This window comes from Carlito syrichta, unplaced genomic scaffold (genome assembly GCF_000164805.1).
Source record: "Carlito syrichta isolate Samal-C Ts95f unplaced genomic scaffold, Tarsius_syrichta-2.0.1 Scaffold314727, whole genome shotgun sequence".
Lineage (NCBI taxonomy): Eukaryota > Metazoa > Chordata > Mammalia > Primates > Tarsiidae > Carlito > Carlito syrichta.
Genome location: NW_007258823.1, coordinates 60,060 through 86,695, shown reverse-complemented (window position 1 = coordinate 86,695; position 26,636 = coordinate 60,060). Strand labels below are relative to the sequence as shown.

Here is a 26,636-nt window from a genome sequence, read left to right as displayed (position 1 = left end):
CACACACACTCACCCTGGGCCCAGTCCCAGCACCGGGCACTTTCAGAGAGCCTCCTAAATACCTCATCTGAACACTCACACCACAGACTCAACTGTATGTCAGAAATGGGAGCAAACTCCTCTAATTTACTCAGTCTTAGGCATCAGTTTTTAAAAATGGAAACTCAAACTGAATTGAAAATTTTGCAACTATGTCAGGACCAAACCATAACCCAGGAAAAAGTCTATTGACTTTGATTTCCTGGTCAAGGTGACCTTTGACCGTTGTACTTCCCCAGTTATGGGGGAAAAGAATGAAAGCAACAGTTTTTTGAGACGACACTGTCCCAGGCCTCATTCCCTGCCCATATTATAGCTTAAATCTCTGGTTTTTAGGGGTTTCGTATCTGTAGCCTCTCTCTATGTAATGTTACATTGGGAATGCGACTTAGATGCTGAAAGAAAGGAAAAGTCTTGCTTATTAGTGTATGCCTATTATCAAATGAAAACGCTTTCTTCTTTATAGGGAACTAAGAAACAAAGCAAATGTTCAGTGTGGAGATAATGGGACAACAGTCCCTGCTGTTAGCAACAAGGCTTATGTATTTGAGCGGAACCCGTCTGTTGGGGACCCGGAAGTGGACTTGACCAGAACATTGAATATCCCAGCATTGGTGAGTGGGTATTTGAGTGTCATTACTGTGTCTCTAGGAAGCCAGGTTAGTACTATTATGGTTTTATATTTAGGAGCTATTAAGTTATGTTTAGAATATACATATATATGAAGAAAAATACCTTTCCCCCCCTTCTTTTCTTTAAAGTTCATCTTGGACTGTTTTCTAAGGTCTGTCAAACAAGGTCGTTTAAAATGGTGACAAGATACAAATTCTAGGGTGTGTTTTCACAGTTTCTTCCTGGGTGTTCAGGATTAGCACTTGTGCAAATAAACTGCCCCAAGAATGTTTAGGTAGCTAATCATTTTTTAAAAACATTTACTTGCTTCTTGTTTTAGTTCAGAATTTTTAGCACTGGAATTTACATACCTCTTCTTAGTGTAGATTTCTATCTTGGATTTTATATTCTCGAAATATATAAATGGACACCCCCACCTCCTTTGCAAATAGAAACCAACACGCCAGGTCCTGATCACAGCCTCCCATGACTCCTTGGGCTCCGGCTTAATGGCAGGTCCTCCTCACGATGCCACATCACCCACGTCGAAGCTAGACTGAGACTCAGGAAGCTTCATTCTCCTCTGCCAGCTCCTTCTACGGCTCCTGCGCTAGCTCTCAGGTGATCACATCATAGCAGCTGGGCCCTGATGGTGGCCAGGATCTCTAGAGCATTAGACCACAGATCTGGCCCTGCCTGCTGCCTAGTGGCCCAGGGTTCTAAGGCATGCCAGCCTCAGGCCACTCAGGAGGAAGGTGGGGGTCAGGGCCAAAGATGCCATTTACAGGAGCTTTCCCCTTTCTGCAGTGTCTGAATAACTCAGAGCCTGCGAGCAGGTCTGCCGGGGTTACACATACACAATGAACTGCTGAGAAAGGACAGTCACTGAAGGGTCTTGTTCTTCCCCACATAGTCAGAGATGAGCTCCTTCTTGACCATTCAGTGATTTAATCCCAGTCCTTGATTTCATCCTGGTGCAGTTCGTTTTGCTGAGGGGTGTCAGGAGAGAGTGGGCGGGGTGCTTTAGAGGGGATGCTGACTGTGCTGTCCTAATTGCCCTCTGCTCCTCAGACCGTCATGGAGTGGGCCCGGGTCCAGTTCCTCAGGGAGGTCATCAAGGCCAGGCTACAAGCCTGTGAGCAGAAGCTCTTGGTGACTCACACGGTGCCTGAGTGGCTCTGGGGCTGCAGAGATGAGATCTTGTACCTCGTCCACTTCTTCAGATCTGAGGTCCATCCCAACTTTGGCCTGTTCTGTGGGGTAAGTTTTTATTTTTCTTTTCAGAACCTATTTGTTCAGCTGACAGTAGGGGGGGCACCGCAAGCCAAACTTCGTTTTAACTTTGGGTTTCTTCGAGAAGACAGTCTCCGAGGTAAGATGTCTTGGAGAGTATGTGAAAACAAGGCAGTGTTTTTTGAGAAGGAAAAAACACTTCAGCGAAATGAATAGTTGGGAAGTTGGTAAAACCCCAAATTCACCTCAGGAAGAAAATGTTCGATTGGGGGTGGGCTTTGAGTCTGTGGCGAGTGTGCCCAAGTTTCAGTGTGTAACTGTTTTCCGGGTCTGCCGGTCTCACCCTCATCATGTGATACTATGGCATCCCAGTTCTTCTACAGCAAACTGGTAATTCTGCCCCCAGGCCTTTTAGGGTGTACAGAGCTTAGAAGTTGTTGAAACAAAATTATAAGCAAGTTTTTAAACATTATCTATGCAAGGAATCCTAAAAGTAAGCTCTCACCACTCTAAACGCTTCACTCTTGGGGAGTGGACCAGATAAGTATTCCCAGAAAGGTCCCGTCTCACAGGTCCAAAGGAAGCACAGATTTCTTTTTAAGCCATGACCCGCACTCCCTTCTATAAGTAATTTCAGGAGAACCTCCTACTGAGAGGTACAAAGGTTTCTCCAGGCCTTTTTGGTCCCAGTGCCATCAGTCCATCAGCCAAGTGTTTCCTGTTCCTAATATCTTAAGTATTGCTGAAATAATTAATTGTATAACTCATTTTTTTGTTGTTTTTACTTCATTGACCTCACTAGACTCATAGTCATATTATCATATGTTGTTGTGAGGATTTCATGAGACAATTTATGCCAAAATTTTAGGCCAGTGCTAGGGAATATTATAAATACTCAATACTTGTTTACCCCTTCTACTTTGTTATTATAGAAGAACTTGTACCTATGCTGTTTCTCAGAAGTTACAGCCACATCCCAAATAAAGAATTTGTAGGAATGTATCATATCTATATGTGCTCGTAAGAAATTAACTTGAAGAGAATATGCAACCGAGGAAATCTTATTTGAATATAGGTCTATATTATTCTGGGTATGGTAGCTCATACCTATCATCCCAGGTCTTTGGTAGGCCAAGGCAGAAGGATCACTTGAGCCCAGGAGTTGGAGGCCAGTCTGAGCAACATAGTGAGACCTTGTCTCCACAAAAAAATTTAAAAAGTTAGCCAGATGTGGTAGCAGGCACCTGTCATTACAGCTGTTCGTTGGAAGGTTGAGGCAGGAAAATCGCCTGAGCCTGCGAGGTTGAGCCATGATTTTGCCACTGCACTCCAGCCTGGGCAGCAGAGTGAGACCCCAACTAAAAATAACACACCACTTTCTTCTAGGGCAACTATTCTTGTGTAATTGGTATCCTGGCCCTGAACTTAGGCTTTTAAATTTGTTATTATTGAAATACAATTCCATAAAACTTACCATTTTATAATGTACTGTTCAGTCATTGTTAGTATATTCACAAGGTTGTGCACTCATTGATTCTAATTCCAGAACGTTTTCGTTATCCCAAAAGGAAACTGCATACCTTCATGGCAGTCACTTCTGTTCCCCTCCCCACAGCCCCTAGCGGTCATTAATCTTCCTTCTGTCTCTCTGGATTGGCCGATTTTGGAGATTTCATAGAAACAGAATCCCACATTGTGACTTCTGCATCTGGATTTTAAATTGAGCTTCATGTTTCCAGGGTTCCTCCATATTGTAGTGTGTGTTAGCACTCGTTCCTTTTTATAGTGCAGTGATAATGTCGTGGCTTACTGCAGCCTCGAACTCCTGGGCTCAAGTGATCCTTCCACCTCCAGAACAACTGGGACTCTAGGTGTGTGACCCCATACCCCGCTAGTTTAAACATTTTTTAAAAAGACAGGGTGTTCTGTGTTGCCCAGTCTTTGGAGCCCTGACCCCAATCTCCTAGCCTCAAGCAATTCTCCCACTTCAGCCTCCTGAGCAGCTGATATTTTAGGTATGTACCCCCATGATGGGTCAACCTTTTATGATGAATATTCCATTGTTTATCTTTTTTTAGTTGCTGGGCATTTGGGTTTTGTCCACTTCCAAGCTGCTATGACCAGGATTACTGGGAACATTGTGTGCAGGTTTTTGTGTGAACATTGAACATATACCTGCACTGGAATTCTCTTGGATATGTACATAGGTGTGGAGATTTGGAGTACTATGAATTCTGTCTGAATTTTTAAGGAACTGCCAAACTATTTTCTACAGGGGCTGTAATGTAACATTTGACATTTTCGTTCGCTGTGTATAAAGGCTCCAATTCCTCTACATTCTCACCAACACTTTTTATTTTCCTATTTAGAATCATCATGCTAGTGGGTGTGAAGTGGTATCTTCTTGTGGCTTTGCCTTCCCCAAATAACCAAGGATGTCGAACACCTTTTCATGTGTTTTCTGGCCATTTGTATATTTTATTTGAAGAAATGTCTCTTCAAATTCTTTGCCCATTTTAAAATCGAGCTCCTGCTTTTTAAAACCATAAAGTAATAATATGATTAATATAGCATTTATCAAAATAGTCATTGTTTCCTAGACCTGGTTCAGTCTCAAATAGCAGTTAGGCCCAAGTAGGATAGTTTCGTGAGTATTATACTTGATAGAACTGTATCGGTGAAGATTCACCAGAGAAATGGAATCAAGGATTATTAAACATACGAAAAGAGAGAGAGGAGAGAGACTGATATTATGGAGTTGACTTATGTAATTGAGGGTGCTGGCAAGTCTGAAACACACAGGGCTGGCCAGAAGGCTGAAAAGGTAGGCACGTGTTTATGTGTGGTCTTGAGTTTGAAGTCTGAAGGACAGGCCACGGACCGGAAACTCAGGCAGCATTTCTGTTGCAACCTTGAGGAGAATTTCGTCTTCTCCAGGAAACCTCAGTCTTTTGCTTTCAAGGCTTGGAACTGATTGGATAAAGCCCATTCAGTCATTTTAACGAGGGTAATATCCTTTAAAGTTAGCTGGTTGTAGAGGTTAATGACATCTACAAAATACCTGCACAGCAACATCTGGGCTAGTGTTTGACCAAACCACTGGGCACTATAGCTTAGCCAAGCTGTCATAAACTTAACTGTCACACTTTAAATGATCGTATTCACTTATTTTCAGAAAAATGGGACTAATGATGGAGACTGTTTCTAACTGGAGAAGACAGTTACCTTAACTTTACAAAGATTGTGGAATGGAATGGAAAAATGTAAGTCTAGTGATTTATCATTATAATTATTTTTATAATTTTCATTTAAACTGAATATCTATTTCTGCATTATTGACAAAATTTTAACATTCTTTTTTTGGATGAAAAATGTGTACATATGTAAATAGTCTTGTAATTATTATTTTACAAATCAAGATGGGGCTAATAATAATTTACAAATTCAATATTAGTGATCTGTAGACTTTTCATGGCCAGGCATGATTCACAAGCCAGTGAAAAGTCTCACTCTTCCCTACTGGATGCTGTTTACAGCTACAGTACAAATACTTTTCAAACCATCGCTTATTTTGGAGAGGCAGGGGGGAGAGTCTCTTTTAAATTGAATTTCATGGTTGTGGATTGTTGGTGTATTTTTTCTTTAAAGATGAAATGCATTTGAATTCAGTATTATAATATTTCAAAAATTTTTAAATCTTAATACTCATAGCTTATAAACTACTTCCAAAAAGAAAGTGAGGCAGTTTGCGATAAAGTTACATATAAAACAAGATGATTCTTTTTTTTTTTTGAATTGGAGTCTCACTCTGTCACCCAGACTGGAGTGCAGTGGCCGCTCCCAGCCACCGCAGCCTCGACCTGCTGGGCTCCGGTGATCCTTCTGCCTCAACCTTCCAAGTAGCTGGAAATACAGGCGCGCACTACCACGCCTAGCTAATTTTTTGGTTTATTGTAGAGATGAGGTCTCGCCACATTGCCCAGGTGGGTCTCGAACCTGTGGGCTCAGGCAATCCATTCACCTCGGCCTCCCAAAGCGCGGGGTTACAGGCTGAACCACCGAGCCCGGCTACAATCTACTTCTTAGTCTCCTCTGTACGAGGTCATGATGACCCCATTCAAGAGTCTCCGCGATGAATTCTTCTGTCATGAGTGGAGAAAGGAGAGTGGTGGGAAGCCCTCAGCTGTTTTGCAGCTTCGCCGATGTCACTCAGGACAGTGATGCATCTATAATAGTCTTGTAAACACAAGTTTGGCTTTTTTCCCAAATGGCATCTCAGAAGTGGTCATTAAGCTATGGTTGCCCCCTCAGGAAGACATGGAGGAACGTGGCCTTTGAGTGAGAGGATGACCTTGAAGGTGACTGAGACTGTTCGTACTCCATCCTCGGGAAGGAGAAATGTTGGTAGGGTCCACGCTTTGACCAGGCCCGGAACAGGAAAGAGCACCACAGCATCCTGCTGTCCACTGGGTTTGCACTGCTGCAGTGCCATCAGGGATCAACTCATTGAAACATGACCCTCACACCCCATTTCATAGCAACCCCCTTGGTTCTACAACTCAACCCCTTCCCTGCACATTGACATGGCTCCAGGGTTTTAGCAGGGGCTTCCAGAAAAGCAACACTTCTGTCCTGAAGGACCAGTCCTCAGCAGTGCTAGGTCATCACATGACCTTCCAGAAACCCCCTTGTACTTCTGCCGGATGATCAGGCAATGCTGGGGCTGACCCTGCTCCCATCTCGGGCCCAGAAGGTTCTCCCAGACAGAGGAGCCCATGAAACAGCCAGCCAGGAGTCACCAGCTCCGGGACTGGCATCTGTCTCTGAAATGGTATATTAGAATTGTAAGGTATTTGTGTAATGGTATGGAAGAGGAAGGGCATGACCTGCAAAAGGAAGAAGTTGTTTCAATGGTCGATTTGGTAATGAAAATGATGCTTTCGTTTCCCTGATGTGGCCAAGATCCTGCACTTTTCTCCCTGAGTCCCCTAAAAATTGTCCCGAGTGCAGGCTTGTCCTTGAACATGCCCAAGGCAAGAAGACCTACGGGGGAGACTTGCAGGGGCTAGAACCACGGAGCAGGCAAGAGACAGCCTGGAAGGGGTGACTGGCCCAGGGCCAACATGTTTGTCCAACATGCAGATGTGGTCTGTGGCCCTAGCATGAGTCAAAGCTGGGCTTCCCGGTCTCGGGTACACCTTCAAAGGTCTTACTCATCCTGGGGACATACATAGAAGTGACATTTGTTTTTCCTTTCATGGCTCTGCGTGATCCTGTAATACTGAGTTGGGCATTCTGTTAGTGTAGATCGCATCACATTGACTGAATACACAATTATTTATTCTGTTAGCAGACACAATCTGCAAACACCAGTTCAGTTGTAGCCCAGCTGTTGGAATTCGGAACCGCTTACTTTCAGCCTGTCTCTGTGTTTCTATATTTATTTTATTTATTTTTTAATAATTTATTTCTGTATTATAAAGATGTGGGGTACAATTCAGTGTTAGGTATACAAACATTGATCAGGCAGGTACCCTTGTTGATGAGGTATGTCCTTCCCTCCCCTAGCAGTTTCCCTCAACTGCCATCCCCACTCCCTTCCCTTGACAGTTTTCTGCTACTGTCAATCACTTTCTTATAGCATTATAATTGATCAAGTTCACCTTGTGAGTGAGAACATATGGAACTCAGTTCTTTGTTTCTGTGATAAATCACTGAGTATGATTGACTCCAAATCCATCCAATTTGCTGCAAAGTCCATATATTTCTCCTTCTTTATGGCTGCATAATATTCCATTGTATAAATGTACCGCATTTTTAAAAATCCAGTCCAGCTTCAATGGGCAACATGGTTGGTTCCATGTTTTTGCTACTGTGAATAGAGCTGCAGCAAACATACGTGTGCAGGTATCTTTTTCGTAGAGTAATTTGAATTCCTCCTGGGTATATTCCCAGTTGGGGAACTGCTGAGTCATATGGAAGGTCAATTTCTAGTTCTTTCAAAATCGCCACACTGTCTTCCAAAGAGGTTGTACTAGTCTGCATTCCCACCAGCAGTGTAGAAGCGTTCCTTTTTCTCCACATCCTTGCCAGTATCTGTTGTTGTTTGTTTTATTAATGATAGCCATTCTTGCAGGGGTTGGGTGGTATCTCAATGTGGCTTTGATTTGCATTTCTCTGATGATGAGTGAGGCTGAGCACTTTTTCATGTGTCTGTTGGTTGCCCGTATATCTTCTTTTGAGAAGTGTCTATTCATGTCTTTTGCCTACTTTTGAAAGGGACTGTTTTTTTTTTCCTTTCAGCACATTTGAGTTCCTTGTAGATCCTAGAAGTTAGGCCTTTGTCAGATATACAGTTGTGTTTCTATATTTAAACCCATTTTCTTAAAAAATATATAAATAGAAATAAATATATAAATATAAATTTTAGAGTTCTGTTATTTCATGTAAGAAATGTGTCACTATTACAGATACACTGAATCTGTAGAAAATAGAAAATCTCTGCTTGTCATTGGACAGCTTAAAACTGAATGGTGTAGATAGTTGGACTTACAGTAGATCTGAGTTCGGGTCCCATTTACTTAACTGCCATGTTACTTTGTGGGAGTCCTTTTCCTTCTGTGAATCTGGTCACTGATCCCTCAGTCAGGTATGACTACAAGATAGTTAGGAGCAAAAGAATGTATGACAAAGCACTTTTAATACAATGTGTTATATCTTAAATGTGCACCAATTTAGGGATGAGCAGAGGAAAATTATACACCTGTGGACCAATTTTGCTAAAGAGGGAGAAAAAAGGGGGCAAGTCAAATAGGAAGACACTCAGAAAGCTATGTGTGGAGAGAGCAAGTTTGGTTAAGGTATCTGTTTAACATTACTGGTGCCTGTGTAGGTACCAGAAGGATCGGAGGGGGAAGTTCATCTTTTAGTACTATAGTCTCTAAACAGTGAGATCCATTCTTCAGTTTACAATTTGGTTGTAATAACTGGAGTTCTCCAACGTTGCATGTTAACATGATGCTGAAACAAGTCCTGGCACACATCTCTGTTCCTGTCAGACCCCTTCATGTCAAGCAGGACCTAGATTACATTGGGACCTTCTCAGGGGTGAATGCTTTCATGCCCCTCAATAGCAGTGTCAACTAACTCTGCCGTCTCCAAAGATGTGGCACAGGGAAATTGAGCCACAAGGCAAAGTGCAAGACAATATGAGTGATGGGACCCTGTGAGCAGGAGAAGACAGAGCACATGTGCAGTGGGAGCCTGTGAGATGGGCCTCAGGGATACTTGTTTTGTGACATTCCTGCCTGTGGCAAGCCCCTTCCCTTAAAGATGTCATGATTTGCTTCTTGGTGAATAAACAAAGAAACGATCAGGCGTCACCTCAAATATGAGGCTGTGGGAACTCTGGCTTCAGTCTTGGTGGGCCCTCTATTGCCCTTTTTCTCTGCCATGAACATATGTCATTGGAGAAACAGGCTGCTATGTTATGAGCCAACCCCTGGGGCAGCCCATTTATGGCTGCAAAAAGAGAATCCCTCAGTTTGACAGGCGATGGGAACTTACACCTCAACTGGGTGAACTTGGAAGAGGACATTGTGAGATATGGCACAAGTGACAACAGATCCTGTCCTGCTAGTTGAACCTTGAAATGAGAGTCCATCCCCAGACCACAGGTTAACTGTGATCTCATGAGAGACGTTCAAACAGGATCATCTAGCTAAACTTTGCCTCGAATCTTTTTGATTTGGAACTGTGAGATATAAATGTTTGCCATTAAGCTGATAATTTTTAGGTGAATTGCTCAGTCAATAATAACATAAATGAAAAGTCAGACATTTGATATTGCATGAAAACGTAAATTTTAGGGCAGAAGTCATATGCTGCTGGGAGGTTCAGTTCAATCTTCATACATGCTTTGTTTGACCAGTACAACATTTTTAGCTAAGTGATTCTCTATTTGGGGGGACTTTTCTACCTATCATGGTAAGCCTAGGCATAAAATGAAGGCATTAAGCTGGGCTCGGTGGCTCAGCCTGTAATCCTGCGCCTTTGGGAGGCTGAGGTGAGTGGATTGCCCAAGCCCGCGGGTTCGAGACCTGCCTGGGCAGCGAGACCTCATCTCTACAATAAATAAAAAAATCAGCCAGGTGTGTAGCGCATGCCTGTAATTCCAGCTACTTGGAAGGCTGAGGCAGAAGGATCGCCGAAGCCCAGCAGGTCGAGGCTACGGTGGCTGGGAGCGGCCACTGCACTCTAGTCTGAGCGACAGAGCGAGACTCCAACTCAAAAAAAAAAAAAAAAAAAAAAATGAAGGCATTATATTTCCTCAGTAAATGAGGTAACTGAAGGGGGGTAGCCTGTCTTTTTTGACTCTGTCATTTTACATTTAAGTACTTAACTCTTCTTTTTGCCTATTAACAGGTTATGGGTGTCTGGACCAAAATAGAACGGGGCCCTGAATCAGCTAAGAACTTTTTGTGCTGTCTCTGAAAATGAGTGGTGGGGGAAGAGAGGCAGCCGTATGACTTAAGATCCTAGCAAGGTCAGACCAGAACGCCAAGCCCTTGTGAGAGCATCCACTGCCCGAGACTGTCCCTCTCGGGTCCCCCTGGAGATTCTCCTCCTGAGTCTCAGGAAATCCTCTGGAACCTTAGCGCAGGGTGCTACCTCCTAACAGCCAGGAGGCAGCGCTATGGAGCACGCTGTAAAGAACTTGATCCACATATGTTATTTTATCCATTCTACTGGCCACTTTGTAATAACCAGGAAAATCAGGTGAAAGTAACCTTGGAATTATTGGATTGAGTTAGGGACGTAAGCAAGCCCCAAGTATTCCTACTTATTAGTTGTAGCTTTGATCCTAATTGAGAGTCTTCCCGCCTGGGCAGTAGGTCCCTCCCTCCTGGTAAAACAGACAAAGAAAAACCAGGCTGTGGGATCACTGAGAACCAGATGACAAACTCTCCATGCTTTCCTCAAAATTTCCGACTCTTGGGGAAATTGGCAATAGTTCTAAAAGGCAAAATCAACTCTAAGTTTTCATGGCTTAGAAGTTTTGAGCTCCTAAAAGTTATCTTTGTTTTCAGACTAGCTGTTGATGCTTACGCCACCCGGTGGAAGAAACCAGTTTCTCCAGACATGGTCTAGGGGAAACAACAGGCTGGATCAGGTGTGGCAGCAGGAGAATCAGAAGAGGGACATTCTGATAGCCAGACTGGGACATCTGTCACACCTGAGCAGACATTCAGTCCCCACAGTATGAAGGACGCTGGGAGGGCAGGTTCTCAGCTATCCACCTCTCTCCTAGGGAAGAGTCAACGTGGCCACTTCCCTGATGAGGGTAGAGCTGTCTGCCATGATGAAGTGCCAGTGTACCATGGGCGAGGTCTGTGCAGTGTGTATGCAAAGAAGTCTTATTCCTTCATGGCGAATTCTTCGGAAGTGTTTGGCTTTGGCATAGAGCGTCAGCCTGAAAACTGCCAGATGACCCAGAAGACACCACTTTGTCTCCCCTTAGTGGAGGAAGTCTAGATCAGGAGGTCCCATCCAAAGTTCAGAGTTCATGACGGACTGAACTAGAGTGACTTGAGTGGACCTGTCGCCGTCACCCATGCACCTCCTTTCCTTCCCTCCTTCATGGTAGGTGTGAGCCACCGGGATGAGGGGTCTGGTCTGCATATCTTTTTTAGGATATCACTTTGGTTCCTTCTAAAACATAGTCTGGAGTTTACGTTTTGGATACCTGGGTTCCTGTCCAATCTCTACTCCCTTCTCATTCTTAGTCTCTGGGGGAATTCTGTGTATTGGATCATTCACAGGCCAGGACAGATAAACATGGCCCAGTTTTATTTCACTTCCTGCACCTATTTTGTCCTTCATTGAGGCATCCATTGACAAATGCCCAGCACGCCTCTTGGTTTTGCTAAACTTCCTCACTTTAATCCTGTCACAATGTTTCTTGTGTTGCTGTTGGCCAACTTGGGCATTTGTAAGTATTTTTCAGGTGGGTTTTTATCCCAACATGCCACAAAAATTTTATCATCTTTTCGACTTCAGCTTCATGTGCTGCCTCGGCCTAAGTGCCTCCAGCTCATGCCTTGCTTTGCACCCTGTGTGCCATTCACTTACTTTCTATCACAACTTGTGTCCATACATTTATTGTAGTAGGGAGTAAGTAGAATCATTTAATTCGTGCCATTCTTCAAGTTGAAATATGAGAGAGCAAACTTTTGGTTACTCAAGTATGGAGCTCATTTTATATGCTTAGGGGCTGCTATGCTTTTGACAGTGTACCTATGTCTGGCCTTTACTCCTTACCTGCTAAGTATTTTATTTGTGAGAGCTTTTTGAATATTAGCAATATGAGATCTCTGTCTAGAACCACATTTTTTTTCCTTTGCATTTGCCTGGAACTCTTAATTTTACTGTATCTCTTCTTGTATCTCTGAATGTTGTGAAGTATACATTATGTTGTTGAATTACCCGTTGATAAAATGTAGTCTCCTTCCCTATCCTTACCCTTAGTGACTCAATCTCCTTTTTCTATTGAAAACCATTTCTCAGCTTTCCTTCCAGAGAGTCTCTGTGTGCACTTAGTATTAGCACCCTGCTTCTCTTGGTAGAGAACTATTATGTTCCTTACTACTTAAAATCAAATCAAAATGATTTTGAGGGTAAACTGAGGCAAAATGGGCCGGTGCTGTGGGAAAGAGGTGAAGATTTGCAACACAAAGAAAGCAAAATCTATTATCCACTTTCCACAGACAGAAAGGGGCTACACTCATAGGCAAATATGGCCTTGAGGGCTGGGCAACTGGGTACATTTGAAGCTCCTGGAGAGGAGTTCAGGCTGAGGAGAATGTTTGAAGTTGTATTCTTTGATGTAGAGAACAGAAATCTCTGATATCTTTTGTCTTGACATCACCAGGCAGCAGTATTTTGTGACTCCAGGTGGTGGATTGGAGATTTACTGGTTGCAGTAAACTAATAACAATACATCAAGGCTAGACTGTGAACTTTTACCAAGTTCACAGTCTCAAAAGACCCACATTCTCATACGACAGGATGTGTGTTGTTCTATATCACTGACTCTCTACCTGGAAATATTAGATGCCTAGAAGAAGAAGAAGAATTAGGACTGGACAGGTTCAAGGGGCATAGCATAATTACCAGGTTGTTAACCCAGGGAGTACCACTTCTGTCTCTTGCTAATGATGAACAGAAATGCTCAGCAAAGTGTGATAGGGCTGGAACTGAAGCTAAAATAGCTACACTTGGCTAGAATTGTATACCAAGTTCTTTTATTCTTGGGATTCCTAACTTTCAGTTTTCAGTGTGTCGTATGAGTATTTTCTCTCATTATATACAGAGCTGCCAGGTTTAGTTTGGATTTTTCAAAGACGAAGTTTGACTCTAGGGTTCTGTTTTTTTTGTTGTTGTTGTTGTTTTTTGAAGGGGAGTCTTCCTAGTTGGTGTGAATGTGTGCTGCACCATGGTCAGATCCTCTGTGGCTCATGTGCCAAAACAATTGCATACAGAAACATTTGGTGTGCTTGGAGGCTTCCCTTCCAGAGTGCTGTCACACCATGAAGAGTGCAGCCCCCAGGCCAGCTGCTTCTCAAGGAGATCTTGGTTGCTCCCACCTAGAACTAACCCTCCACTGGAAATCAGGTGTTCTGTGAGCTTAACCAAGCTCACTTATGCTTCTTTGAAGTGAAGGACTTGTTTGAGCATCTGTCTAAAGTTCAAAAGACCTAGACTGCCAACTCTTTTAATCCTATTAGTATGCATACAAATAAAAATGTTATACCTTGGTTAAGCAATTATCCAAACAAGGTGCCATAATACTAGAGACTCATTTTGGAGTTCATAGGAATCTTGGAATTCTATTATTTTGTGTAAGAAAAGTTTCACTATTGTAGATAAAATAAAGCTTGTCATACTTTTATTTTATTTTATTGTAGATAAAATAAAGCTTGTCTATACTTGTCGCTAGAGAGTTTCAAACTGTGAATGGGGTGAACACTTGGACTTAGAGTGGATCTGAGTTCCTGTCCCACTTTTACTTAACTGTCATGCTGCTTTGTGGGAGTCCACTTCCTTCTGTAAGCCTGGTTTTTGATCCCCCAGTCAGGCATCATGTCAAATCAGCAAGACAGGAGCAAAGGAATGTATGACAAGCACTCTGATACAACGGGCTACATTTTCTCAAAGGTGCTCATGCCAAATAAGGATGAATGGCAGAAAACTTCATCTGCGGACAAGATCTTGCTGACTCTCCTGACTTAATTGAGCATTCTCTTGACCCTGTTGAACACGATAGATCTTGAAGGAAGACAGGATCTTGCTTCATGCTGGAAGGAAACTGTCATGGCCTAAGAACTTGAATTTCTGATACGGCATCTGAAAAGATTTGCCCTTTCAATGTGTAATGGCTCTAATAAGACCTTATGTACATGACAGTGTCAAATGACCCACATTCTCATACTACAGGCTGTGTGTTGTTCTATTTCACTGACTTTCTATCCAGAAATAGTAGTGGTGAAAGGCACTAAGTTTCTTTTCATCTAAAGCTAAACCCATACTTGCAGACACTACAGATACTAGAGTGAGACACAAAAGCTATGCCAAGTAAAATAAGGCAAAATAGAAACAAATGTTGCAAAATGTGCCCATGGAACAACTAGTTAATGCCAGACTAGGGTAAATGTAGGGGCTGCCTTCTGCCTTGGAGGCCTTATTGAATATAGCACTTTGTCCTCTCCCATCACACTCTCACTCATATCCTGCTTTATTTTTGTTTCTTTTAAAAATCTTTTTGTTTTTTTAAAGATGTGGGGTACAACTCAGGGTTAGGTATACAAATGTCGATTATACTCAGAGGATTATGCTCTTTTGATGGTTTCTTTTGTTTTGCAGAGGCTCGCTAATTTGGTGAGGTCCCACTTGTCTATCTTATTTCTTAAGGTATGGGCATTTAGGGTTCTGAATAGGAATTGGTTCCCGGTTCCAATTTTCATAAAGGTGTCTCCTGCATTCTCTAAGATTCTTATAGTTTGAGTGTAGGTCTTTGATCCATTTAGAGTTAATGTGTATGGTGATAGGTAGGGGTCCTGTTTCAGTCTTCTGCATGTGGTCAGTCTTTTCCCAGCATCATTTACTGAATGCGTTCTCCTCTCCCCAGTGGTTGTTGCAGGTTTTGTCAAAGATGAGTTGGTTGAGAAATTGAGGCTATGATTCCGGAATCTCTATCCTGTTCCATTGGTCTGTGTACCTGTTCTTGTACCAATACCAGGCTGCTTTGATTACTGTAGCCTGATAGTAAAGTTTGAAGTCTGGAAGTGTGATACTTCCTGCTTTGTTTCTTTTGCTAAGGATTCTTTTGGCTATTCATGGTTGTTTATGTTTTTATATTAATTCTTTATTGTCATTTCCATGTCTGAGAAGCATGATGTTGGTAACTTAATGAATCTGTAGATTGCCTAAAAGGCTAATTTTTAAATGTAAAAGATGAAAGCAAAGTCAGGGAAACAAGCATGGCAGTTTGTCAATTATGACATGAGCCTTAGGATTTTGACATCATAATTGGAGGGACCTTGACTACTGAGCAATCCTTAGGTTTCAAGGACTTGCCTACAGTGCTCTGCTGAATGCTGTAGACATGATGGATTTTCAGTCCCAAGAACTGAAGAAAACAAGGTGTTCACACCAATCCAAAAACTTCTCCAGGGCTAAGTGGCCATTCAAGAATGCACTGAAAAAGGTAGTCTTTTTTTTTTAAAAGCAGGATTTATTGAGAGGACACAAAAGCTCCCACAGTGGAAGGGGATCTAAGAGGGTTGCCGACAAGGTAGTCTTTTAATAGACAACTTTTCTTCATCAAATCAGACTGTTAGGAGGTGTTCTGGCATGTTTACTCTAAACCATATGAACTAATTCTTAACTTTAGCACTGGTTTCCTGAAATACTACTCATGTTTGCAAGATTAAGTGCTGCTGAGCTTGTGAAGACAGGCTTTGTATTTTCAGAGGACTTGATTTTTCAGCTTCACGGGAGACAATTTCATGGGCAGTCTAAGAAAATATCTACCCTATTTTTGAAGGTGTTTTTATGTTCTGTCCTATCTAGGCAATTTTGCTTATTATGGCCACAGAGTGCTGTTGGAGCTTGTTCATGGCACAACCAAATAATATTTTAGCACTTTCTTGTGTTGAAAAACTTTTTGACGTTTTAGTATTATTTAGCAGTCTTTTAGCAGTTTTTCTCTCAAGATTTGAACATTGTTTAACTAAGATCAAAGTCAATTTTCCAGAATTTTCAATTATCTAAATTTTTATGCTAATGAGAAGTCAAAATAATTACTCCTTTTTACATCTCCATGTTATTTTGTTTTATACATGTTGGGCCCCAAATTGTCTTTTGTTGTGTGCCAGATTTTAAATGTTTGGTGACTAAAAAGTATCAGATTTATCTGAGTCCTTCTTGCATAGTACAACATTATGGCTTAGGTAGAGAAAATACTAGGTGATTCAATGGAAATACACCTTGAAAAATATAAATTGGTTTAAAACATCAGGGGAATGTGATTTTATATTTTCTTCAAGAGTGTAGGGAAATCTTTTCTCTAGGGATGACATATCTGTGACATTTAATCAGAATGAACTAGCAGAAAATACAGAGGGTACCTTAAAAAGTACAGAAATTTAAGAGATGAAAAAGCAGTATTACTTTGTAATACTTAATAAGGTGAATGTATGTCCTGTTTGACTTCTGCTATTACAAGAGACCCTCAAAGTGGTTGCCATTATTGTTCAGATTCTTCTGATTATGACGAATATCTCTTAGCATCTCTTAAAGTGTGTATATATATTTTTTGGCATCTTCAGTATTTATGGAGAACTTCTCAGTTTTAGAATCACTTTGCTTACTTTCTTTTGTTTCATTATAACCTTATAAATAGTTATTACTTTTCCCTACTAGATGTTCCATATTATAATTATCATTGACATTTTGCCAGATTGAAGATATGGTACTGTAAATTTTTAAAAGGTCTTTTGACATATATCATGTATGTAAGGCATATTGTTTATTATATTACTAACTTCAAAAGAATATCTCCAGGGACACTTCCAACATAGTTCTCTATGGCTTTTGTCTCCTCTTTCTGGGCCTGTGGTTCTGCCCTCTAGACTTTGGGAAGTGCTTTATGTGTCAGCCTTACCTTTTAAAGGAAAATAGCGAGGTTTAGAGCTGAGCGGTTTTATCAATCTGTTTCCTGCCAGTAGATTTGCATGTCGACACCGCCCTCTAGTCTGTACTCTTTCTGTCTTTTTCAATACAACCTGGCAGTGCTTCTGCTGATATGAAATTCTTAAAAACCTTATGAGTCTCCTATGGTTGTCACTTGTATTCATTTCATGAGCTAAAAGTCAGACCCACCACTTTTTCTGAGATAATCTCTTGTGCTTTTGTATTCTGCCAAGATGGCTGAGGAAAAATGTTCTTAAGTTTTTTAAGAGTCCTTCTTGTTATCTTAAAGGGATCTATGAGCCACATCCTTAATCTCCTCAAAGAACCTTTTTTTTCTTACTGTCATCCTTTAATCTTTGTGAATTTTTAGTAACAGGTTGTACAACCATACACTTACTTTTTAAAATTTTCTATACCATGTTTTATAAAGTATCCTATTATTTTTGCCATGGTTTGTATTCCTACAGGCTTAGAATGCCCCAGATTATCAAGTTCTCATTCTTGTTTATTGAACAATTCACTCAATTTATCGTTCTATTTTCACAGTTTACTATAAGCAACAAGAGAAAAAGTCACTCATTTCAACTATTTGCTTAACAGTTTCTTCACCTAAATATCCAAGTTTGCCATTTAAAAAGTCTGCTTTCAACAAAAACAATAGAGAACAATGTTACTGTTTTTTTGCGGGGGAGGGGGAGTGTTGCTTCTTTTTGCCCACTTATAACAAGGCTCTCCCTTCCTCCATTTCTCAGAAACTTTTTTCTTCTGAGCCCTTTAAAATACATATTTCTGTCAACAGTTTGTGGTGATTTAGGTATTCTCCAAGGCAAGTTAAATGTTCTCTATAATATTCCTCGGTACCTTCTGAGTCCTTATGAGCAGAATCTTAAATGTCCATATTTTGACTAACAATCTGTTGAAGACAGTCTGAGTGTTTTGTGTTTTTTTTTTTTTTCTTATCTTGCTTCTCAAATCTCTTTGATCATCCACTCGCTGCTGATTCCAAAGCTGTACCTGCATTTTCAGCACCCTACATTCCAGGTATTAAAATCTGTGTTTTGTTTTGTTTTTTGAGTTGGAGTCTCACTCTGTCACCCAGACTGGAGTGCAGTTAAGGCATCTATAATACATTGTCACAAGCATAGTGGCTTAGCAACAACAATTTAGTATGTTACAGTTTAGTGTGTCAGATGTGAAGGTGAGCTTGTCTGGGTCCTCTACTCAGGGCCCCATAAGGCTGACCAGGGTGTTGTCAGGGCTGCATTCCTTACTGGGGACTCTGGGAAAGAATCTGATACTGAGATCATCAAATTTGGAGGTGAACATTTTGTTTCCTTGAGGGCGTGAGGTCCCCTTTACTTGCCAGCTGTCACCTGGAGCTGGTGTTTGCATCTGCAAGTTGGCTGTATTCCTTCCCATACTTTCCATGTGGTTCCTACCAGCAGTGGTAGATTGACTATAAGTTTTAGCATTGTGTCACCCTTAAAATTTGGCATAAAATGCTCTCATATATTTGACACTATTTGTTCTGTAGTGTTGGATGTGCTGCAGTAGCCCTTTCCTCGAGGATGACAGTCCAACCATATCAACAGAGGATGCTGACCATACGCCCCTGATCCATGGACCCGTGAAACTGAAAAGAGGTTGGAGGAGGCAGAAGCGGCACCTCTTTCTTTTCAGTGATGTGTTAATTATATCTAACAGCAAGTATGTATACACTACATGTGCTCCAGATGATCATGAAATGCATGTTCACTAACAAACTGTGTTTTCACTGTTACTATATGAAAATATGAGGCATTTTTCCTTCTACATTTGCAAATGATTTGATCCTTCATTTATATAACAGGTTTCATGGAGGTCCGGTTCTGTGCTGTGCCCCTGTAGAGATTACAAATGAAAATGTGACCAGCCGAGCTCGGTGGCTCAGCCTGTAATCCCGCGCCTTTGGGAGGCTGAGGTGACTGGATTGCCTGAGCCCGCGGGTTTGAGACCCACCTGGGCAGCGAGACCTCATCTCTACAATAAATCAAAAAATCAGCCGGGTGTGGTAGCGCATGCCTGTAATTCCGGCTGCTTGGAAGGCTGAGGTGGAAGGATCGCCGGAACCCAGCAGGTCGAGGCTGTGGTGGCCAGGAGTGGCCACTGCACTCCAGTCTGGGTGACAGAGTAAGACTCCAACTCAAAAAAAAAAAAAAAAAGAAAATGTGACCAGCAGGGTCCCTCTTGCCTGGGTTTACAGACAGATGATAAAAATAAGAGACTTTGCAGATTGCGATTAGTGCTTCTGATGAGAAGATAGGGTGCCACATGGAGAGAAAATGGGGCAGTGCTGGAAAGGAGTTGTCCAACGGGGCCTATCTGAGGTGATGACATTGAAACCCAACCTAGGGATGAGGAGCCGTCACCATTCCTAGACTAGGTGGCAGCACTGCCTAGGCTGAGAGAAAAACAGGCTGTATGTGCAACTTGACTCTTTGGAGAAAGGGGTTTCGGGAAGGCTGATGTGCTGGAGACAAACGCATGGGGATGTGATGTCAGCTATGAGACTGGAGACATGGCCAGAGGCCTGGTCACTCAGGCCACAGTAAGGGTTGGGATATTATCCTGCAGGGTCGGTGGGGAGTGACTGAATCCAGTAAATATTTTTACTATATTGCTGTGGCTGTTGGTAGATCATCGATTGGAGGACAGGGAAAAGCTGAAGCAGGGACATTACTTAGGGCAGGCAGTAATCCTGACAACTGATGGATGGTAAGGGTTTCATCTTGGGAGTGGCAATCGAGACAAAAATGCAGAGACAGATTTTGGAGATGGAACAACTGGGTGCATGTTCCTCTCCACACAGAAACAAAGGCAACAGCAAGTCTAGAAAATGGTGATTGCTTAATAAATGTCTGAAGGCAGGGAGATGGGAGGAGTTGACTCTTTGGTATCTGTGGCATCTATTTGTGTGGCATCGCTTTGACTGCCACACGACATATCTCTTTTCATTATTTATGAAATATCATGAAAGACAAAGACTATTCTACCAAACAGAATCTTATCAAGGAGCTTTTTATTCGCTAGAGAAAAATAAAACTTCTCCGCTGTCCTCATCCTGGTGTCCAGCTATGTCATGTCACACAGATAAGACTTGCAAGGCTGAATATTCATTTTTTACAATGCTATATTCAATCTGAGTGACAATAGCAGGTATGATTTATCAGGGGCGTACTATGTGTCAGGTCTTACGCTAAGGACTTCATGTACCGAATTTTGTCTTACCTTTACAACGGCTCTGGCAAGATGGAGCTGGGATTATTTTCCTCCTTTTACAGAGGGCCTTGGTGCTCAGAAATCTAATGACTTCCCCAGGTCACCATATTAGTAGTTAGTGGAGTTCATATTTAAAACTCAACTTGTTTATTTCAAAACACAGGATAATACCCAACATGTGGTATTGCTGCCTCTATTCTTTGTTTCTTTTCTTTTGAGTTTCATAGACGATACCACAACCATTTTTCTCTTGTGACTAAAATCAACCTTTCCTTGGTGGTAAGTAAAAGATCAACACCCATCTGATTGGTATCTAGTAGAAAAAAATGAAACCGAATCCTTGGTGAACAGAGAAGTAAATGAGAAGTCCAACTATCCTTCCCATCCCCCAAAAACAACTCGGAGACAAAGATAAAAGATCACACAGGCCAGGTGCAGTGACTCATGCCTGTAGTCCCAGAACTTTTGGAGGCTGAGGTGGGTGGATTGCTTGAACCCAGGAGGTTGAGACCAGCCTGGTGAACATAATGAAGCATCATCTCTCACAAAAAGACTGAGGAAAAGAATTGTCTGAACCCAGGAGGTGGAAGCTGCCGTGAGCTGTGATCACTGTGGTCAGGCCATTGCAGTCCAGTCTGGGTGACAGAGTGAGGTCCTGACTCAGAAAGAAAGAGAAAGAAAGAAGGAAAGTAGGAAGGTAAAGAAGGAAGAAAGAAAGAAAGAAAAGAGAGAAAGAAAGCTGACTAAAGATGTTTTGAATGGTAGAAATTGCCTACAAATGTAGCTGTAGGGGCGGTGATGTTAAAAAGAGAACAGAAAGAGGCCTTTCTAGGCATTGGTATGAGGTCCACGCAAAGTGCCCTGAAAGGGTCACTGATAAAGGACAAGTCATTTTTTAAAAAAATTAGACTAGTCACTTAACCAAGGTAAGTACATATAGGAAATTAAATTCATTGGAGAGATTCTCAGAACCACGCTAAGAACATCACAGTTGTCAATGCAATTTTCCCAGTTGCCTTCAAGACAGGTATTTTCGTCATCTCCAGATTTGAGACCTGGAGGCAGATAAAGGCCCAGTGAGCGACTCAAGGTCACACGCCGGGAAGTTGCAGGGAGAGGCTTGAGTCCAGGCCAGGCTTCATCCCAAGGCTGTGCTCTTGCTCCCACACCTCAGTGTACCCAGTTGTGCTCCCACCGGGAAGTAAACAAGCAGCAGTGCTCATTCTCTGCTTCTTGGGACCTTGCAGACTCACTTTCGGTTTATAAGGGGAACATTGTTCTTTCCCTTCTTTTTCACTTATCTCTCGCAATTATGACAGTATTTAGGAAGGGTAGACCATTATTTTCCTCCCTGAAGCCATTGACTGTCCTGGATACTGCTAACCTCCTAGTGGATTTTATAGAATTCTACTAATAACACTTTGTCTGAAGAAAATGTTCCCTTTCTGCTACAAAGCTGCGCCTACTTAAGAGATGAATTTTTATTATTTTGCTTGGCCCATTATCACAAGAGATGTTCAACTTGTTTTTTGGTTTGGTTTTATTTATTTAGTTAGTTAGGTGCATATTGCTTTGGAGGTAGTTCTTTGCCTTCACTTACGGGGGTTTTTATGATGTGACAAAATTTATATCAATTTATTTAATAATGACCTTTTCCAAGATACTCCATTTCTGAAAGATTATCTTTATATAAATCTATGCCCATTGGGAATATTAGAAAGTGTAAGTGATCTAAGATATTTGTGTTTATAATCTTAAGCCCCTTGAGATAAAGAAAACATAGATTTTTTTTTTGAGAAGGTGGCTAGCAATACTGAGTGCTGCCACCTTGCAGAAGTTTTCACCATAATTTTTAGGAAATCAGCTATAAGCAGTTTTTAGGAAATCGGCTATAAACATAAAAACTACATCTGTAGTTTTTTGGGTTTGTTTTTTTTTTTAGTCAGAGTCTCACTCTGTCACCCAGGCTGGAGTGTGCAATGGCACAATCCCAGCTCTCTGCAGCCTCTACCTCCTAGGCTCAGGCGATCCTCCCACCTCAGACTCCAGAGTAGCTGTGATTATAGGTGCATGTCACCATGCCCCTTGAATTTTTTCATTTTTTGTAGAGACAACTTTTGCTATGTTGCTTAGGCTGGTTTTGAACAACTGGACTCAAGCAGTCCTCCCACTTTGGACTTCCAAAGTGCTAGAATTACAGGCATGAGCCGTCATGTCAAACCAGACATTTCCATAGTAAACATTTGAGTATGTTCCTGATCAGATATGAGAGTTTTTTTTTTAACTATAAAGATCACCTACTAAAAATATATAGCCCTTTGCATAACAAACTTATTTCTTCCCTGTCACATCTTACTATTAGATGGATCATTGTGTTATGCCTTGAGTCAATTATCCTGTTCAAATTAGTATGCTGAATTGAGTGCTTAGTTTTTCCAGCTATTAACCTTAAAAGGGAGTAGGGTGACAGCTTCCATTTTGCCTCAGCTCACCTTAAGGCTCCAGCTGGAAACTCTCACTTTGTAGGTTGATGCTGCAGTAATCAGCTCAAGTGGAGTAAATAGTCGACCAATTGCCGTATTTGTGTTTGTCAGAATAGGGAATTTTAGGTTATGTATAATAATAAAGGGGATTCAAGTGTTTGTTTCATCACAGAGACATTATATTTGCTCCAGTTTTGCTGGATATGAATAGTAAGCATTGTTTTGAGGTTCTAGTCATATGTTTTATACTACATTAGAAACTTCTGTTCTCAAGAATTAAAGTTAGATGAAGCCTTCATGATTACTCTTGACGTTCATTAGAATGCTAAATACGGCATTTTTTCAAGTAATCATTACTTTTGTTTTTTAAGACAGAATCTTCATTATAGATTTAAGGTAGTAATACTAGTGCAGACCCGTGAAGAATTTACAAAAAGGACGAAGCTGTACGTAGCTCCCACCCACTTCAGCCATGACAGCCACCATATTCAGTTACTAAAGACTAGAGAAACACAAATGAATTTTGTTTGTCAAAAGATGAAGATGACTGTTAAGTCATTATCAGTGGAATTACAAACCGATGCTTGTGGAATAAACCGTGACCCCCACTCCCCAGGGCCTAAAGGAACGTCTCTATCTTAGACTTGGGGAAATATTCCTAAAATTCTGTAAATTCCCACTGTTTACTGGGGTTTTTCTTCAGTGTAAAAACAAGTATATATCATCTTCCTCTTTTTCCTCCTCTGTCCTTCCTTCTTCTGCTCCTCCTTCTTCTCCCTCCTCTCTTCTGCTGGCCCTCCTCCTAGGAGCCAGTTTATATCAGATTCATAGTTTCTCCCTTCTGCGAAATAGTCAAATAGTGTCAGTATTGATAGTGAAAAAACACAGAAGATCCCCAGGAGAATCCATGAGGCATAAAGCCGGGTGGCAATACATTTTAAATATTTTCAAGGAGGCATCTAGCTGTGTTAATATAATGTCCTGAGGTTTCTCCCCTCACTCACAAGGTAAAACACCAATATCATCAGTGTGCTTAATGGCTCTGGGGAAAGTAAGAAGGCTGCTGAGGGTAGGAAAGATGAGCGTAAATCATAAAACTTTTCTTCCATGTAAGGGCTTTAGGCGGTTGATCAATATCTGTACATGCCAAGTGGTTTTGAGCATAGGTTTGCAAGTTAGGCTTTCTGGGTTAATATCTTGCCTTTGTTGCTTGGGCAATTTACTTAATATTTAACTCTGTGAGTTTGTGAATTTCCTCATCTATAAAATGGGGCAAATAAAGACTACCTGATGTAGTTATTTGAGGATTAAATAAAATAGTGTGCATAAAATATCTAAGAGAATGCTTTGCCCATGATAAGTGCTCAACAAATGTTGCAAGAGAATGGAAAGTATGTTCTGGGCTTTTAGACAACTCCTTGGTTTGGTTTCATGGAAGTGGATCATCTTAGCATTTTATTGAACTAAGGAGAACATTATTGAAGTAACATTTTCCTGTTCAATGTTTGTGGAACTTTCCATACAGAATCTTAGGTATTTGTACACACAGATGCCCATGTTTGAAAAGTTAACAACCTATTAAAAAAAAATGTGTTCATATTTTCAATAGGCCATATGATTTTTTCTTTGATAATGTTTTAGAGTTACCATCTAGAAAGTTATTTTATCTGATAATTGATTGTATTTTATTAAAATCTTCAGATACACAGACACAGGTTAAAATAAGTTGAAAAATTGTACAAAGAAGCCATCCTCTATCACAAGGCACTTTTCTCTCACTGTATTTATACCTTGTGTGTCCTAAGCTCTGCATCCTCATTATTCTTCTTGTGTTCTTCCTGAAATTTTTTCATTTTAATTATTCCCTTCAAACTCTTGAAACTGAAACCATTGAAGAGTTTTCGCATTAACTGTCACATGAATCAGTGAAGTCAGAAGGATATTTCCATCTGAAGTATCTATGTGTTTCCACAAGTAGTTCTGACTAGTAGGAAGTCCATAAGTATTGTGCCCCAGTTCCTTCAGAATCCTTCATAAGGCCTTCAGCTATCTAAAACTCAGTGCACCTAAGCACGAAATGTGTAAGTTAAGCCAAGAAAGGTGGTGGTTTGTATGTTAGTGGTCCAAGGGGGACTAGGCAGAAACGGTCAGAAAATAATTTACCCTCTGACTCTCTCGAGATAAATGGGAAGAGTTTGCATCCCTTAAGTATAAGGCCTGTTGGCTCTGGATGTGCTTTGTTTTGTTTTCTAAGTTGAGTTCAATCTGAAGGCTAGAGTTTTTCAGTTTCAGCCGCAATCTATAGGAAGATGGCATAAAGAAAATCTTAAAAGAAAAGAAAATCTTAAAAAGAAATCTTATAAAGAAAAATCTTAAAATAGTGTATGTATTAGAGGCTACAAAATCTTACAAAAAGTAAAATTAAAATGTATTTACATCCCTCTAATCAAAGGTGATTTTCTTTAGTCTCTCTTAAGTAACAATTTTAGGAACATTTTTGGTAAATCATGCCCTTTTAAATCTTTGTTCAGTCCCTCAAAAAGTATCTGAAGTAAACAAGACATGGATAATAGATGGATTAACAATTCTCTAAAAAAGCAATATTTTAAAAATATACAATCTGGTCCATACTCAATAGACCAGTCAGTCCGGAGCTATTTGCTGCTGTCACTAAAGTGTGTCGCAGGGCCTTCCTGGGCCATGCTTTTCCCAGCCACACTCTATAAAGGCCCATCTGACTGTCCCCTGTGCTGTGCTTCCAGGCAACGGAGAGGAATGAGGCAGGCTTCACTCTGGGAGAACTGGTGTCTTACCGTAAACGCAGTCGCTCTCATATTTCAGAGACTAACAGAGATCTTACTTGATTATCTTTCCAGTTATAAAAAAATATTTAAGATCAAAAATGAAATACCACTGACCAACTTGTGGGTAGCCGACTGTGTGGACAAGAAGGGAGAACCTCAGACCTCTGCCAGGAAGTCCTTTCTCCTGGGCTGGCCCATGGTGAACTTTGTGGCCACCTTCTGGTAAGATCTACAGCTTGTTCCTCTGTTTATGTAGGTTAACTATGAAAGGACATAGTTAACCTCAAATTCTCTAGGACACTGAAAAATGTAATTAAATTTTTCCCTGAACTTTCTTGAAAAGGCAAACGTTTTCATTTGTTGTCTGTGAAGCCATTAACTCACCTTTTGTCCTCCCTGGTGGCAATTGGATGCCTTGTACCTTCCCCAAATAGGTTTTTGTGTGCAAATATGTGCAAATGGATAATTAATCCTGGGGATGACTGCAGTCATTTCCTCTGGGTTTGAGCAGTGGTTTTCAACAGGGCTTTTGGAGCTACTGGGGAGTGGGTGTTTCGGGCCTGTGCCTGGGGGCTGAGGGAGCAAGGCTCTAGACCTCCTTGGCAGCACCCACCCCTGGGCCCAGGACTCGCCTGGACTTTACACGACTTTACTGCAGCTAGTATTACTCACTAGTCCAAGTAAGTTTGAAAACAATTGTTTTCATACTCCCAAGTTAATTACCTCGATAAATAGTGTTTAATTATCCAAATGAGGTCAATCACACCATCCCATACTGGGTTGCTTGAATTGTTGTCTAGCAGATTATCATACTTTGTATCTATAGGGAGGTGACAATCCAGAACAAAGATTTGATTGGCGAGAATGCCTGACACTTAGTTCTCTTGCTATTTGCTGCTCTTACTCTTCTATAAACTGGCATGAGTCATCAGACTTGGTGTCCATGTTCCAATCC

At 41.3% G+C, this 26,636-nt stretch overlaps 1 protein-coding gene across 3 annotated transcripts in view; it reads left to right on the top strand.

Moving 5' to 3' along the window:
• Positions 1-619: 619 nt before the first annotated feature.
• LOC103274344 (rho GTPase-activating protein 20-like) overlaps positions 620-26,636 on the top strand; it is a 46,778-nt gene continuing 20,761 nt past the window's right edge. For 2 of the 3 annotated variants that reach the window (XM_008071806.2, XM_008071807.1), the window contains exon 1: positions 24,992-25,903. In XM_008071806.2, the coding sequence (XP_008069997.1) occupies positions 25,440-25,903 (464 nt within the window). In that variant the 5' untranslated portion in view covers positions 24,992-25,439. Of the gene's footprint in view, positions 654-1,103; positions 1,273-1,722; positions 1,912-5,059; positions 5,148-18,670; positions 18,844-24,991; positions 25,904-26,636 lie in introns of those variants that run through there. The other variant, XM_008071808.2, reaches the window with a different exon arrangement.